The sequence below is a fragment of the Anabrus simplex genome, chromosome 1, assembly GCF_040414725.1.
Source record: "Anabrus simplex isolate iqAnaSimp1 chromosome 1, ASM4041472v1, whole genome shotgun sequence".
NCBI lineage: Eukaryota > Metazoa > Arthropoda > Insecta > Orthoptera > Tettigoniidae > Anabrus > Anabrus simplex.
Genome location: NC_090265.1, coordinates 1,586,380,290 through 1,586,398,344, shown reverse-complemented (window position 1 = coordinate 1,586,398,344; position 18,055 = coordinate 1,586,380,290). Strand labels below are relative to the sequence as shown.

Below are 18,055 nucleotides of genomic sequence, written 5' to 3'. Positions count from 1 at the left end.
TAGTAGTAGTAGTAGTAGTAGTAGTAGTAGTAGTAGTAGTAGTAGTAGTAGTAGTAGTAGTAGTAGTAGTAGTAGTAGTAGTAGTAGTAGTAGTAGTAGTAGTAGTAGTAGTAGTAGTAGTAGTAGTAGTAGTAGTAGTAGTAGTAGTAGTAGTAGTAGTAGTAGTAGTAGTAGTAGTAGTAGTAGTAGTAGTAGTAGTAGTAGTAGTAGTAGTAGTAGTAGTAGTAGTAGTAGTAGTAGTAGTAGTAGTAGTAGTAGTAGTATAATGACCTTAAAGTTGAGATTCTTGTGAATGGTGGAGTGTTACCTGATCAAAACATACTCACTACTGATGAAGTTATTTTCAGAAACTCTATTTTGAATGAACAATTGTAACAATTTATATAATTGTATCAATAATGATAAGAATCAGTCAGTTCTCTCCAGAAGAGAATGAATGAAGATGAGAATTCTGATAAGGATTTTAAAAATTCAACACATTGCATCACCAATCTGTAACAACCTTTTTGAAGAAACCAAGCTACAATGCAAGAACAGTTTTGAATACATTTGCAATTTAGATACTATCTGCAAAATGTTATCAGGCTGCTAGTTTAAATGATACAACATTGCCCCAAACAAGACTTCTGCAAAAATTATCTTCTGCTTTGTCTATATTCCATAACAATGAGACATACAGTATACCAGTAATTTTCTGAAAAGCACAGTTGAGGCATGGTGTATTTTTAATTGAAAAAGATGGTAAATTTGCAGGTAGATGAGACAGGAGGATTAATCAATCAATCTGCATTTAGGGCAGTCGCCCAGGTGGTCGATTCCCTATCTGTTGTTTTCCTAGCCTTTTCTTAAATGATTTCAATGACATTGGAAATTTATAGAACATCTCCCTTGGTAAGTTATTCCAATCCCTAACTCCCTTTCCTATAAATGAATATTTGCCCCAATTTGTCCCCTTGTATTCCAACTTTATCTTCATATTGTGATCTTTTCTACTTTTAAAGACGCCACTCAAACTTATTCGTCTACTAACGTCATTCCACGCCATTTCTCCACTCAAAAATTGGAACACACCATTCAAAAAATATATAGGAAAATATTTAAAATTTTTATTTCCACCTATTCAATACAATATAAGATGCTGACATTTAAGTCAAAACATTTTTCAAATGTGAGACATGTTTCACCTCTTACTGTGAGGCATCTTCAGTTATTAATCAAAACCTTATTACTTTTGTCAGACAACATTTCAAACATTCTACAGCTATTATAAAAATGTTCATAAAACAACTAAGAATCCAATATAATGATGAACAATGTGTAGTACACTTGATGAATAGGATGACACTACTGTAGATGGTACAGTAGTACAGATGATGGCTTGAAGCCTTAGTCAATATTAGGTTTTAAATATATAGTGGAAAGCATATAAAATCATTTCAATGAAGATATATAGTACATTTAAATTATATTAAAATAGTAGGTTCTTAGATGGTACACTTAAAAATGGAGGTATCATACGTGACAGTTGATGGCTTAAAGCCGTAGTCAGAGTTTGAAGTATAGGTAAAAAAACATATTAATATACACATATGAAAAAGATTAAATTAATGAATGTAAAATGTAAAGGAAAAACATTCCAAATGTTGGGCAATTGTTATTGACGCCAGCGTATATTTGCCCGCAATGTTTGTTGGTCAACAGTTCATAAGTTATTTATAGATGGGTTCAGCGAGATTGTGCTGACAAGTAGTTTATAGTTGGCTTAAATTTATTTTGATTCATCTGAGTAAGTTTGTAGAGATAATGATGAGCTGTTATTCTGTACATCGGTAAGATTTTAACACGAAGGTTGAATGGCTGTTGTTTTCTTAACTGATTGACAATATATTTCCAAAATATTGATACTGGAATTTTTTTTTTAAATATATTATTGACGAATGTTGTGGGAGTTTAATGGGGCTGTTGAAATAATGTTGTTGATTGGTTGGTTCTATGGCGTTGCTGGCCCGTTTGACTTGTTGCATGAATCGCTGTCAAGATACTACTGCAGTAATAAGGTTTTGATTAGTGAGAGAAGATGCCTAACAGTAAGAGGCGAAACATGTTTCACATTTGAAAAATGTTTTGACTTAAATGTCAATATCTTATATTGTATTGAATAGGTGGAAATAAAAATTTTAAATATTTTCCTATATATTTTACGAAACTTTCAATACGGACAAAAAATGATTTTCATCACTTGTAACACACTATTCAGTCGAGCAGCTCGTCTCCTTTCTCACAGTTATTCCCAGCCCAAACATTGCAACATTTATGTAACGCTACTCCTTTGTCGGAAATCACCCAGAACAAATCGAGCTGCTTTTCTTTGGAATTTTTCCAGTTCTTGAATCAAGTAATCCTGGTGAGGGTCCCATACACTGGAACCATACTCTTGTTGGGGTCTTACCAGAGACTTATAAGCCCTCTCCTTTACATTTACATCCTTACTACAACCCCTGAACACCCTCATAACCATGTGCAGAGATCTGTATCCTTTATGTATAATCCTATTTATGTGATTACCCCAATGAAGATCTTTCCTTATATTAACACCCAGATACCTACAATCATCCCCAGAAGGAACTTTCACCCCATCAACACAGTAATTAAAACTCTGAGAACTTTTCCTATTTGTGAAACTCACAACCTGACTTTTAACCCCATTTATCATCATACCATTTCCTACTGTCCATCTCACAACATTATCGAGGTCATTTTGCAGTTGTTCACAATCTTGTAACTTATTTATTACTCTATACAGAATAACAACATCCGCAAAAAGCCTTACCTCTCTGATTCCACTCCTTTACTCGTATCATTTCTATACATAAGAAAACATAAAGGTCCAATAATACTGCCTTGAGGAATTCCCAATTATTACAGGGTCAGATAAAGCTTCGCCTATTCTAATTCTCTGAGATCTATTTTCTAGAAGTACAGCAACCCATTCAGTCACTCTTTTGTCTAGTCCAATTTCACTCATTTTTGCCAGTAGTCTCCCATGATCCACCCTATCAAGTGCTTTAGACAGGTCAATCGCGATACAGTCCATTTGAACTCCAGAATCCAAATTACCTGCTATATCTTGCTGGAATCCTACAAGTTGAGCTTCAGTGGAATAACCTTTCCTAAAACCGAATTTCCTTCTATCAAACCAGTTATTAATTTTGCAAACATGTCAAATGTAAGGCATAGATATCAAGGATAATTTAATAAAAAACCACCTATTCAATACTTTCCACGTTTAATGTGGTTATTATCTACATGATTTTATGTAGACTTATTTAGGTTTCACCCATTATTTTGGGAATCTTCAGCCTGTATACAACCTTTAGGTCAGGGTTTGGGACCTTTTTAACCAATACAAACATACCAATATATACACTATATAAAATATATACATTATATACAATATATACAAACATTAATGAACCCTTAAGATGGGTAACATAAGTTAATACAGTTAAGTTTTTTGGTCCTAATCTATCTAATATGAAAAATGTCCAAAACTAAAATGGATCTTTTTGGTAAAGAGGATTACATATCGGGGTTTAAGTGACCCATATATCATATCATGTTCTTGACGTACCGTGTCTGTTGACAGGATGTGTCGTCAACAATAAGTGGAGATTTGAACTGATTGTTGATTGTAGGTTCGTCAAGATTGAAAATATAAATTTAAATTAAATGTGTTTTAACTTGACAGTTCTATTCTGGTTAACTTAAAATGTTCAAAATAAAATGAAATGGATCTTCTTTTTTTAAGTCTTGAGAAAGGGGGATATTAAAACTGGGGCTTATTTGACCCACGATTTTCATTTTCGTGTTCTTGACGTAACTAATATTTAAATGTGTTGTCATGCACAAGTGGAGATTTAAAAAACCAATTGTTGTAGGTAGACTGGTCAAGAACGTTGTGAATGAAACTGTTAGCGTCTTGACTTTGGGTCTCATGTAACGTCAAGGAATTGACAAGAGTACAATATTAAGCTGTTTCATAGTTTTAGGCTGCTGGTGCAACACCAGGAGTAGAAATGTTGATAAGACAGGTGCTGCCGGAACAGACAGGTCCATCTAGTATTAACTGAACAAATATTCTTAAGATCCCTCCCAAAGACCAAGCAACACATCAACCGGAACAATATTCATACAAGACTGTATCAAGTGTCTAGGATGTTCCTTCTCAATTAAGCAGCAGCCTAAAACTGAATCCATGTCAGCGCTACCCTTTCCCTGTCTGTACACTCCAAAGATGCCTATTATCTTTAGAAATGAGCCTTACACCTAGAATTTCATGTTTCTCATCTTTAACTTTCTCACAGCTTACAACTTCTTTCACCAGAATGAATACTCCCCCTACCACCATTCCTACCCTATCTCTACGATATACACTCCAGTTGATATAGATGTTGATTCCCAAAGGGAATCTGAAATATTTGTTCCGAATGAGTAAATTTATAATACCAAAATAAATGGACCGTTATTGGACATTATAAATTTTCTCAGCCATGATTCAACTATTACAATATCTGGTAAATATATATCTATTAAACTACTCAATTCTATTCCTTTCTTTATAATACTTCTACAGTTCAACACTAACATTTTTATGTCATCCCTACTTGACTTCCAGATCTCTGTACCTTCATCACCACTCCCTAGACAACCCCGTTTCTCTGAATGTACATCCTTATGTTTCAGGCTATTAGTTTAAATGATACAACATTGCCCCATTCTTACATAAGTACATACATTATCATTATAGACCGTTATGCCTTTCAGCATTCAATCTGCAAGCCTCTGTGAATTTACTAAACGTCGTCACAATCCTCTATTTGCAACCAGTGCTGTTGCCTCATTTCCTTCTGTACCTCGTTCCTTTAAAACGTTATAAACTGTGTCTAACCATCATTGTCTTGGTCTCCTTATACTTTTCTTATCTTCCATAACAGAGTCCATCAATCTCCTAGGTAACCTATCCTCCTCCACTTGCCTCACATGACCCCACCACCAAAGCCAGTTATTGCGTACAGCTTCATCCAACAAGTTCATTCCTAACTTACCTTTATCTCCCCATTCTGAGTATCCTCCTGCCATCGTTCCCACCTGTTTGTACCAGCAATCATTCTCGCTACTTTCATGTCTGTTACTTCTAACTTATGAATAAGATATCCTGAGTCCACCCAGCTTTCGCTCCCATAAACCAAAGTTGATCTCAAAACAGACCGATGCAAAGATAGCTTAGACTGGGAGCTGACGTCCTTTACAGAACATTGTTGATCGCAACTGCGAGCCCACTGCATTAGCTGTACTACACCTTGATTCAATCTCACTTACCATATTACCCATCATGGCAGAACACACATCCTAAATACTTGAAATTATCTACCTGTTTCAGCTTTGTATCACCAAATAGACATTCAATTCTGTTGAATTTCTTATCTACTGATATCAATTTAGTCTCGGAAAGGCTAATTTTCACGCCATACTCATTGCACCTATTTTCAAGTTCCAAGATGTCACACTTCAGGCTTTCGACACAATCTGCCATTAAGACCAAATCGTTAGCATAGGCCAGACTGCTTACTACATTTCCACCTAACTGCATTCCTTCAGCAGATGATCCAAACAGCAAAGGTGAAAGATTACAGCCTTGTCTAATCCCTGTAAGTACCCTGAACCAAGAACTCATTCTACCATCAATTCACACTGCAGCCTAATTGTCAACATAAATGCCTTTGAATGATTTTAATAATCTACCCTTAATTCCATAGTTCGCCAGTATGGCGAACATCTTTTCCCTCGGTACCCAGTCATATGCTTTCTCTAGATCTATGAAACAAACACAACTGCCTATTTCTCTTGCAATATTTTTCAATTTCCTGACGCATACTGAAAATCTGATTCTGACAGCCCCTCTGTGGTCTGAAAACACACTGGTTTTCATCCAACTTCCTCTCGACCACTGATCGCAGTGATGCCAGTGAATTCTATGCCTGGTAAACATTATTATTTTTTTTAAATTTTTTTTTTATTTTTTGCTAGTGGCTCTACGTCGCACTGACACAGATAGGTCTTATGGCGATGGTAGGATAGGAAAGGCCTAGGAGATGGAAGGAAGCGGCCGTGGCCTTAAGGTACAACCCCAGCGTTTGCCTGGTGTGAAAATGGGAAACCACGGAAAACCATCTTCAGGGCTGCCGACAGTGGGATTCGAACACAAATCTCCCGGATGCAAGCTCATAGCCGCGCGCCCCTAACCGCACGGCCAACTCGCCTGGTGCCTGGTAAACTAATCAATGAGATATCTCGATAGTTGTTGCAATCCTGCCTGTTCCCTTGCTTATAGACATGTCCAATTACTGCTTTTGTCCAATCCTGAAGGTACCTTACCAACACTCCATGGTAATCTTACTGTTCTATGAAGCCATTTCATCCCTGCCTTCCCACTATACTTCACCATTTCAAGTCTAATTTCATCTATTCCTGCTGCTTTATGACAATGGAGTTTATTTACCATCCTTTCCACTTCCTCATGCATAACTTCACCAACATCATTTTCCTCCTCCCCATGAGCTTGGTTGTTCGCAGCACCACCAAGAAGATTTCCTTTTACGTTGAAAAGATTTTCAAAATATTCCCTCCACCTGTCCACTGATTCCCTGGGATCTATTCCTCATTTCCTTTTTTCCTCCCTTCAAGATTCTTTATTACTGTCCAGAAAAGTTTCCCTGCTGCCTGTCCTAGCCTTTCCAGATTATTACCAAAATCTTCCCGCAACTTCTTTTTGGATTCAACAACTATTTGTTTTGCTCTGTTTCTTTCATCTACGTAAAATTCCATGTCTGCATCGGCCCTGAGTATCCATTTCTGAGCCATTTCTGACGAGCATTCTTTTTATGTTTACAAGCTGCTCTCACTTCATCATTCCACCAAGATGTTCGCTTTTTCCCATCTTTACACACAACTGTTCCTAGGCATTCCTTTGTTGTTTCTACTACAGCATCCTTGTATGCCACCCATTCTCTTTCTATATCCTGAACGTGCTTACTGTCCACTGTTTGAAACAGTAAAACCTCGTTAAGACATTTCTGCAGGGGACAACAAAAATGAATGTGTTAAGCGTGAAAACGTACTAATGAATATACGAATAAAAACTATCCACCGGGCGAGTTGGCCGTGCGCGTAGAGGCGCGCGGCTGTGAGCTTGCATCCGGGAGATAGTAGGTTCGAATCCCACTATCGGCAGCCCTGAAAATGGTTTTCCGTGGTTTCCCATTTTCACACCAGGCAAATGCTGGGGCTGTACCTTAATTAAGGCCACGGCCGCTTCCTTCCAACTCCTAGGCCTTTCCTATCCCATCGTTGCCATAAAACCTATCTGTGTCGGTGCGACGTAAAGCCCCTAGGGAAAAAAAAAAAAAAACCTATCCAACAGAGAAAAGGAAACACTAGATACGATTTTTTCCAACATAAAGGCATTTTACGTCATGTATCTGCAGGTACAGTGAAAACTGTATCTACCATTTCTCAAGATGAGAGGAAAGTCTTACAAGGTGTGAAAAATACAAGAGAACAAATATGAAAACCTTTTCTGCTGGGGCCTATAAAATAACATGTGCACTGAACAGTGTGAAAAACATCAAACAACAAATACCGTATGAAAATGTATGCATGGGGACCAATAAAAATATCCAAGTTTTATTGTAGATTACACTCTTTCTAAAACAAATGTTAGTAGAAGCCTTTTATTTCAGAGCAGTGTGTTATAAAACACTATTTTCTGGTCACACTCTTAGACAAATAATTGGGGTTATACTAGGCCATGTGCGACTGCGACAGAATTACTTTCGCCGCCATTTTGAAAAACTCTGACGAAGTTGAATCGATTGAGTCGAAACTCGTAGGTGCGAGTTCAACCAAGACCAACTCCAGGGTCTTGGTTCAACATTCGCGACCTCTGCAGGTTTAAAGACGTGGATGCCAGTCCACTTTCTGAAAGATTATAATGTCTTCATTAGAAAGGAATTTCATTCATTCCGTATCCATATCTAGTCTATCACAATACAAATATGCACCACGCTAGTCATTTTCACACAGTTATATTCCTAATCCAGATATAGGCTACCGAATCACACAAAAAAACTTTGCTGTACCACTCAACACACACAAAAATTTCAAACTTCTGAATAGAATGCAAAATACAAGCACAGCCTCACTGTCTTATTCAGCAATCTTGCTGCTAACAAGCAAACAATATTGAACATTCCCCAAACATGCAACTTATTCTGTGAAGTTCAGGAATTTAAGGCCTTTTTCCATAATGATGCAACTGTGACGATGGATCTTACCTGAGTTGGAAATCACGTTTGTTTCACAAGGGATGACAAATAACATTTTCAAGGCTAGGAAAAATGTGATCGTACTAAGTGGTAATAGCGAAAATTCGTGACGCAAAAAGCGAGGCATTTTTATATAGAATCGGGACTTCACGTTTACAACGTGCTAAGTGGTAAAACATGTTTATGAGGAACGCACTAACAAGGTTTCACTGTACTTCTGTCTAATATCCTCGTGCTGGAGATTTTCTACACTTTTTCGTTTGCAGACAGATTTTACTTTCTCTACCCTAGGCCTAGAGATACTTAGTTCACTACAGATCAGATAGTGGTCTGTATTATCAAAAAATCCCAGAAAACCCTGCACATTCCTTACATACCTCCTGAATTCAAAATCGGTTAAGATATAGTCCATTATGGCTCTGGTAGCCCTAGCCTCCCATGTGCAACGGTGAATAGCCTTATGCTTGAAGAATGTATTCATAACTGCTAAACCCATATTAGCACATAAGTCCAGCAATTGCTTCCCAATCCCATGAGCTTCCATATCTTCCCCACATTTACCAATCACCCTTTCGTATCGTTCAGTTCTATTTCCAACTCTTGCATTCAAATAGCCTGTTAGCAGTATCCTATCCTTGCTGTTGACCCTGACTACAATGTCACCTAATGCTTCATAAAACTTGTCAACTTCATCCTCATATGCACCCTCACAAGGTAAATACACTGAGATTCTTGTCAAACAAATTTTGGACTTGAAAAAATGATAATATACATACTTTGAGCAGTTACTAATGATACCCAAAAAAAAAAAAATGCTAAGGCAATTGTTTGTTTCTTGGTTAGTTCTGCTTTTCTTAGTTTTAAGGAAGTGATGAGGCTATTTCCAATAAAGTAGTTGAAAATTAGCAGAAATAGCTACAACTATGATAAAACATATTCAAGAATGTGTCCTGAATGTTTTGTCCATTATTTGTAATAAGATAAATAATAAAGTAATATTCTGTGATATAACAGAAGTGTCAGATTCTATACTTACTTTCAAACTGAGGAAACCCCTTAAAAACATTTACTGCTTATGACAGCATACATATTTTCAAAACCATTACGAATAACTGGATTAATCTAAAGAATCCCTGATACACTTTGCGCCCCTTTCTGGACTGATCTTGCATGCTGAAATTATTGACTTTAATACCAAGGATTTTAACAAAACTACCGAAGCAGCATTTACAGACACTATAGGTCTGCACAAATAGGAGTCCCTTAACATATTGTCTAACTTCCTCTCCTGGCTTGCACAAATGGAAGCAGCTTGCTGAGGAAAATTCTCTATCTGGCTTTTTATTAACAGGAATATATACGCGTGCACCCTCTCTCTCTCTGTCCTACCCAACCATGTAGGGGTATTTTCTGTGGACGGAGCTTTTACGTGGCGAATTATTGAAGTTTTGAAAGATGCTTTCTTTTATTTTTAATACTGTATTTTTAATAATTGTGGATCTGATCGTCTAAAGGATTTTTAGTCTCTATGCTGTCATTTAAATTGTGGTTTCTATTAAAAAACTGGTCTACAAAAATGTACGACCGCCATCCGGAAAGTGGTACCAGTTTGCGCAATAAAGACACATGAGTAAATATTAACAAATATACACTTTTTAGTGGAAAGAGCATACTTTACACTACTTCTCCACATAATCTCCAAGCAAATTTAGGCATTTGTCATAAGGTGGGACGAGTTTTTGTATTCCAGCTTCATAGTCCTCCGCCACCAGCGTATTGAGATACGTAGTCACGGCTCGTTTAAGTTCTTCATCGCTGTCAAATCTTTTTCCCGCCAGAAAGTCTTTAAGCTTCGTAAAGAGATGAAAATCCGAAGGGGCCAAGTCCGGTCTATACAGGGAAAGGACGAAGGTTTCCCACTTGAATTGCTGCAAAAGTTGTTGTGTTATCGCAGCTGCATGAGGCCTGGCATTGTCATGTAGGAGAATGACGCCTGTAGACAATAGAACTCGCTGTCGATTTTGTATTGCCCACCATAATTTATTTAATGTTTCACAATACGCATTAGCATTAATTGTGTCTCCACGGGCCATAAAATCAATGAGCAGTACATCTCGGCGATCCCAGAAAACGGTTGCCATGAGTTTGCTGGTGGACAGAACTGTCTTGAATTTTTCTGGTTATGTTGGTGAATGAGCATGATGCCACTCCATTGACTGTCGTTTACTCTCAGGTGATGCATAACAAACCCATGTTACGTCCCCAGTAATGATGCGAGTCAGGAAAGAGTCTCCTTCATCGGAATAACATCCCAGAAACGTCAGTGCTGCAGCCGTACACTTGATTTTGTGCTTCTCTGTAAGCATGCGAGGGACCCACCTTACACAGATTTTTGAATAATGCAAATGGTCTTTGACAATTTCATGAACAATTGTTCGAGACACATTAGCAAAATGTTCACAGAGTTCTTCAATTGTGATGTGCCGATCGTTCCTCACGCATTCGTCTACTGCGCTCAGCAGTTGGTCTGTAATGACAGAAGGTCCCCCTAAAAGCTCCTCGTCGTGTGTATTCCCCCTCCCCAGGTTGAAGTTGTGACACCAGCGCCGAACAGACGACTCATCCATCACATTGTCTCAATACACCTCCGTTAATTGACGATGAATATCACAAGGTCGAATGTTTCATGCATTAAGAAATTTAATCACGGCCCTCACTTCACAACTGGCGGGTCCGCAATTTGTTTAAACATTTTAAACGATCACAGACACAACACAGGCAATGCTAGCGTCACGCAACCTCGCACAGAGCAGGCAGACAAGCCACTGACGCGGTCTGATCTTGCCCAGCGGCTACCCGAGTCGTCAGCGCTTCATGGGGCGCTAACGAGTACTACTTTCCGGATGGCCCTCGTAGATGTTTTCAAGTTCGTTCATTAATTTGCCTTTTTTAATACTCTTTAGAATGGTTAAATCTTGTTCTAAGGCCATGTATATATGTCCAGTTTTTCATATGTACACTCAGGGTTGAGAATTTATGATGTTTGTTTGCATAATAGTGTTCTAAATATCTCATTGAGAAACTTCATCCTGTTTGGTCTATGTACTGTATGAGGCAAAACAATGAGTACATCTGAGTTTGTAAATCCCAGAACACGAGTATTGGTCTTTGTAAGAGTCGACGCAATTGTGATTTAAGAACATGCTTTGGTTAGTGTTTTGTGTCTTAAACAAAATTTTTAAGTCATGTTTTTTAAATGGGTTCGAAACTTGATATATGTTGGGATTATTGTAAGTAAATGTGGCGAATTTGGACTTTTTTCTGTTTTTCTGGAATAAATTTTGATATTTGTCTATTTCTGATTTTTCTTATTATTTGGTTAACCATTTCTGTATTAAACCTTCTGAACTTGGCTATGCTCCTTATATATTGCGATTCCTTGTTGAGGTCTTTTAGGTGTAAGGGGTATTTTAAAAGCTCTATTTATTAAACTATAGTACGCTGACTGTTTTTGAGTGTTGGGGGTAATGAGGTGTTCTTGATTGTGTTTGGTGGAAAGGTTGGCTTGCTATAAATTTGATATTCGAATCTATCATCTTTACATGTGATGGTGATGTCCAAAAAATTTATGGACTTATTGGTTTCATCTTCTGCAGTAAATTTTATATTTTGATCTAATGTGTTATGAGATGTATAACTTGTAATAAGCAGGAAGTTCCAAGCTATCAGTGGAGAGACGGCATGAAATTTATTAGTAGATGAATAAGCTTTGAGTGGAACTTTTAAAAGCAGGCAAGATCATAACAGGAAAATAAAGTTGGAATTCAAGAGGACAAATAAGAGCAGATGTTCATTTATAGGAAGAGGAATTAGAGAATGGAATAATTTATCGAAGGATATGTTCAATAAATTTCCAAATTCTTTGAAATCATTTAAGAAAAAACTAGATAAACAACTGATAGAGAATCTGCCACCTGGGCAACAGTCCTAAATGCAGATAACTCATGATTGCTTGATTTTTCTAATTTCATTTTTAGACCACAATACTCCTTCACATAGAACTATAAAATAAACCCATCTGATAAGAAAGAAATAAAGAAAAAAGTTAAGAATATCTAACACTTCTAGGGAACAGATCAAGTTTTAATTTACTTTTTTTTCTATGGTGAAAAATGTTTGTTTTGTAACTACATACATATACACCTACCATACATCATTATAGACTGTTAGGCCTTTCAGTGTTCAGTCTGCAACCGTATGTGAATTTACTAACCACTGCCACAATCTTCTACCTGTAACTAGTTCTGTGGCCTTGTTTAGCTCTATACTTCTTATCTTTAAATCATTAGAAACTGAGTCTAACCATCATTGACTTGGTCTCCCTCTACTTCTCTTACGCTCCATGACCAAGTCCATTACTCTCCTAGGTAACCTATCTTCCTCTAATCGTCGCCTCACATGACCTCGCCACCGAAGCTGGTTTATGCATACAGCTTCATCAGTCGAGTTCATACCTGTTTGTACCAGCCCAGCGATCATTCTCGCTACTTTCATGTCTGTTACTTCTAACTTATGAACAAGATATCCCAAGTCCACCCAGCTTTCACTCCCGTAAAGCAAAGTCGGTCTGAAAACTGACCAGTATAAAGATAGTTTCATCCTGGAGCTGCCTTCCTTCTTACAGAACACTGCTGATTGCAACTGTGAACTCACTGCATCAAGTTTGCTGCATCTCAATTCAATCTCACTTACTATACTACCATCCTGGGAGAACACACATCCTAAATACTTGAAATAATCTACACGTTCCAGCTTTGTATTCCCAACCTGACATTCAATTCACTTAGGTTTCTTACCTAGTGACATCACTTTAGTCTTGGAAAGGCTCATATCATACTCATTGGACCAATTTTCAAATTGAAGATATTAGACTGCAGTTTTTCAGCACAACCTGCCATTAAGATCAAGTCGTTGACATAGGCCAAACTGCATACTACATGTCCACTTAACCGAATCCCTCCCTGCCACTTTACACCTTCCAGTAGATGATTCATGTAAACTATGAACAACAAAGGTGAAAGATTACAGCCTTGTCTAACCCTTGTGAGGACCATGAATAGGAATACAGTCCCCGTTAAAATTGGCGATATTGTGCAAATTTTCAACAAGTGGAAATTAAAAGTTTTATTGTCTGCTTGGAATTGCAATGTGTCATTGCGGAAGTAGTGGTGAGCTAAGAACGAGTTTTTTCGTCATTCGGAGGGGTGATACATTGCCCGGAACGTGCCAAGGTCGAGGCAAATCACGTGACTACCGCCGCACGCGCGCAACTCACATTCTGAATCTGGAATAGTCTGAGCCAATTAAATGAGACCCATCAGCCAATTATCGTTCTCGTTGAAGATCACACCTCCCAGGCCGATAATATAAAAAGGCCTTGTTACGAGTAAATTGCTCTCTGAATATCCTTCGCTGTATTGCTCTCTCTCTCTGAATATTCTTCGCTGTGCTGCTATTCTGAACTCTAGACTTGGATGTGCGACGCTACGTTATCCAACCATGTGGAGGAATGATTTCCAGTTCAGTCGACGCCCGTTCTGCCAGAATTTAGCGAGATAATTAGCGAATTCCTATGGAGTAAAACACGCATTAAGAACTAAGTGTGACTGTGTAGACGAGTTATTAACGTTCGACGTGTGCTTGTGCAAATACTTAATCTTGTCATCTCAGTTACAGCTTGTGACCGGAATTCTACAGAAGTCGTCTTAGAAGCTGAACACCTCAAGATGGACAATTCCACAACCATCTATAACACAACTTCATCGAGGGACACCTGCTACAAAGTCTCCATGGAGCTGTAAAATGTGAGGCGTATCTGGTAATTGGAAGGAGACTGACCGGAGGAAAATGCTGGAATAATTGACTGTCGACGGGGACCGAACTCCATCTAAAACTTGAGTACCTTTTAATTTAATTTATCTGTCTCACCTTTTGTACAACTAGAGGTCTTTCTTCTTTAAGTCGTAGATCTATTAGTTTGTTGTAGTTAGAAACATTTCATTTTTTCCACTTTTTAAGGTGTCGTGGTAGACTAGGTACGTGTGAATGAAATTTTGAATCTGTTAGAGTAGACATGTAGGTTGTCTTTGAATGATTTCCCATGCTTAGGAGCTTAATATTTAAAAATCACTGACCACGCGAGAAAATATACTTCCCTCGTAATGCTGAAAGTTATTGGACTGAAATTTACGTGTACATTTTGAGTGAATAGGGTCGAACCAAGTGTCTTTCAAGATCACTTGCTGTATTTATGAAGAAGTCATCTAATTTTATGATATTCCACGAGGATCAGTGGATGTAATAATCACTTAAATAATAATAATATTGACTAAAGATCGGGTAAAACAGAATTAAACGCTCGTGAGCCATAAATTTACAGTAGAGTCCTTATATGTGAGATCGAATGTGCTCTGTTCATGAAGGGTCTGGAATATGACCAATCCTGAGGGATATTTGTTGTATAATTGAGCGATTGATGATTTAATGATGATATTTGACTTATTCTTGTGTATTGGGAGCGCAAGACAGATTATAATTATTGGAGTGCGTGTTGCGAGTGTATTTCACAGGTAGGGAATAAAAATAATACGATTAAGGCTCACGCTCGCGATAGTTTCAACCTGTAGCCCAAGCGATGGTAGTGCTTATGGATTTTACTAATATTTTCCATTATAACTTCAAGAGTTAGATGAACTCACATCGATATGTGAAATGTGTTTCTACCAAGTGATACCCATGACTTCGATCACTAGTCACCATTAATGAAGAATGATTTCAGTACACAGATTATTTCTGCTAGATATTACGTGACCCGACCATTCATAAAAATCATGAATAAACTTGCCAAAACAGGATTGGATGTAAATAATGTACATAAAATACGTGTTTCCTAGTGTGAATGCGTGTGTATATGTAAATACGTATATTTCTCTTGTACCATGTTGGTCCAATTTAATTTGATCTGGTCGTGCACTTGCTGCGACGCAGATTACATTCATCGTTGTGTGCTGCCTTAAGAAGTAATTTTAATGCCCTTAAGGGAAAATTTGATCAACTTAAGTCGAGGAAGACTAGAAAAGGATTTATTTTCTTCATTAGCGAGATTTAAAAGGAAAGATCATCTCGTTATCTTACGAAGGCACTCGATTTGTAAATAAAATTTTTTTAACTAGCTCACACATGGATAACATAAATTTCTGACACATTTATAGTTGAACTTTGAAAGATTTTAAGATTAACTTGAATGGAAATGCAATACAAAGATCAGAAGTAGATGTTCGTTAGCCGCATAATTACTTTGAGTTATGGTGAAAATAAGTCATAATAATTAATTGGAAAATAATTATTCTGGAATGTTAATGACGATCGTTAGGTAAATGATGCAGTGGAAAATTAATGAGAACGTGATCGTGTGACAGTGAAGCATAGGTTAATTAAATGATGAGAGATTAATAATAATAATAATAATAATAATAATAATAATAATAATAATAATCAGAATAATCAGAATAATAATTAATTAATTTTGAGAATTTTGAAATCAATTTTCATTTTCTACTGAAGTTCATGTTGGTGTCATTGACTAATATTAAATACTGTAAATGATAAATTTAGTTGAGTTCATCTTAAAACCACGTGTTGAGACTACTCTGAATTGGTAAAGCCTTGAACACATTTATTATAAAACCCTCGTTAGCAAGACAGTTGTTTAATTATTTTATGAACCTCTATGTTAATTTTTTTAAATTCTTTCAATCAAATATTTTGATTTGGAAAGGCAAGAGGCCTAATTTTTCTTTGATTTTCATTACAGCACAGTAAGGCTGGAGATTAAGAACACGTGTCACTCAAAACCGAGGAAGAAATAAAATATTATGGAAGTTCAATATAAAAAAGGAATATCATCAAGAATATTTTCATTTATTGTTTGCTTATGTGAATAAATGTCAGAGTGTTGTTTTAACATTTCTTTTTAATCCTGCTTGGTCATCAACCCTTAACTTCCCTTAAATGCCTCTAGAAAGTGATAGCCAACGATCAAACGGTCCACCTCGGGATCTCTCGCTCGCTGGCTGGGCTTAGCTCGGGAATAATAGGGGCAATATTAATATCAAGTATAGTAAGTTGCCTTCCAATCTAACACACATTTGATTCACATAAAGATAACCACTCATTTGGTAAGGTACTACACTCCACAATTTTATGTAGAAAAATATACAAAAACACAAATAAGAAATAATATATATTCTGAAGCCCACTAACTGCAGCTGCAGTAACTGCAAGGTAACCTCGCAAGGAGAGAAAATGCTGCACAGCGGTTACTCATACTGCAACTAAAAGTAGTATTTTGAAGACATTTTACCTTGCCAGCTTTACAATGGACGGCTGCCACATTCCTGTGGTCCTGTGTAAGCCATTCATGTACGTCAGCACAGAATGGCTTGATGAGTTCCATCTTAGGAGGATTGTGATCATCGAAAGGGTAGGTTGCCACTCGTTTCTGGAATTTACTGACATCATATGAACGCTCAGAGCATCTGCAATAAAACCAACAAAGTGTTAAATTATCAACATTAACATTTTTTAAGCAAATTAATGTTCTCTTATGATACTATCATTTAAATGTAATATCACAAAGATAAAATACAAAGGTGATTTGCTCCTCACTTTTCTAGAAGTGTTTATATCCACAACAGCGTACATCTACAACTAAAAGCCGTGCAGAAGTGAGTAATGATAAGCCCACCCAACTATTGCTGCAAGCCTGAAATATACTGTAGTTTTACCTAGAATTTCACATCTCATCTTTTTACCTACTGTACTGTCAGTTTTGAATTACAGCATACTTCTACTGCTTTTTTTTTTTTTTTTTTTTTAGAGAATATATTCAAATATTGCACTAAACAAAAATATGTCAAAGAAAGACAAACATCAAATTTTCTTGTGAAATATTTGTTGTTATCTACATTATTCCCCAGCAAGTATAAATTAGTCACAATATCTCATGTCCACCATCCCATCATATTACATTGACAAGTTACAAGACTCATGCGTGGAGCAAGGGAAACTATTCCCAAACAGCTGGTCACAATGACTAGATGCTTTGGGGTACGGAATAAAACAATCATTTAAAACAAAGGCCTCCACACACTGAAAACTTACATCACCACCTCTGTTCCACCTGTTAGAAACTTACTTTTCCACCCGTTTCAAGTCACACTCACAGGTCTTACGGTGACGATGGTATAAGATAGTGCAAGGACTGGGAAGGAAGCATCCGTGGTCTTATTTAAGGTACAGCCCCAGCATTTACCTGGTGTGAAAATGGGAAACTGAGGAAAACCCAGGTCTAATGACAGTGGAGTTCAAACCCACTCTCTCCCAAATGCAAGCTCACAGCTGCATAACCCAAATCACACAGCCAACTTGCTTGGTAGTTAGAAACCTGACGATGGTATTCATTTTATATTTGAGCATTAACTGCATAAATAGAATTAAAGAAGGTTCAACCTATTCAATACAAAATGTGTTGTACAAGGTGTTCACAACATATTATTTATTATTACTAGTACCGGTTTCGACGCTTAATGGCGTTTTCATCAGCTAGAAAT

The 18,055-nt window shown here is 37.1% G+C and overlaps 1 protein-coding gene across 4 annotated transcripts in view; it reads right to left on the bottom strand.

Moving 5' to 3' along the window:
- LOC136858571 (phosphatidylinositol 3,4,5-trisphosphate 3-phosphatase and dual-specificity protein phosphatase PTEN) overlaps positions 1–18,055 on the bottom strand; it is a 516,439-nt gene that overhangs the window by 379,282 nt on the left and 119,102 nt on the right. For all 4 annotated transcript variants that reach the window (XM_067138224.2, XM_067138225.2, XM_067138226.2 and 1 more), the window contains exon 3: positions 16,807–16,981. In XM_067138224.2, the coding sequence (XP_066994325.2) occupies positions 16,807–16,981 (175 nt within the window). The remainder of the gene's footprint in view (positions 1–16,806; positions 16,982–18,055) is intronic.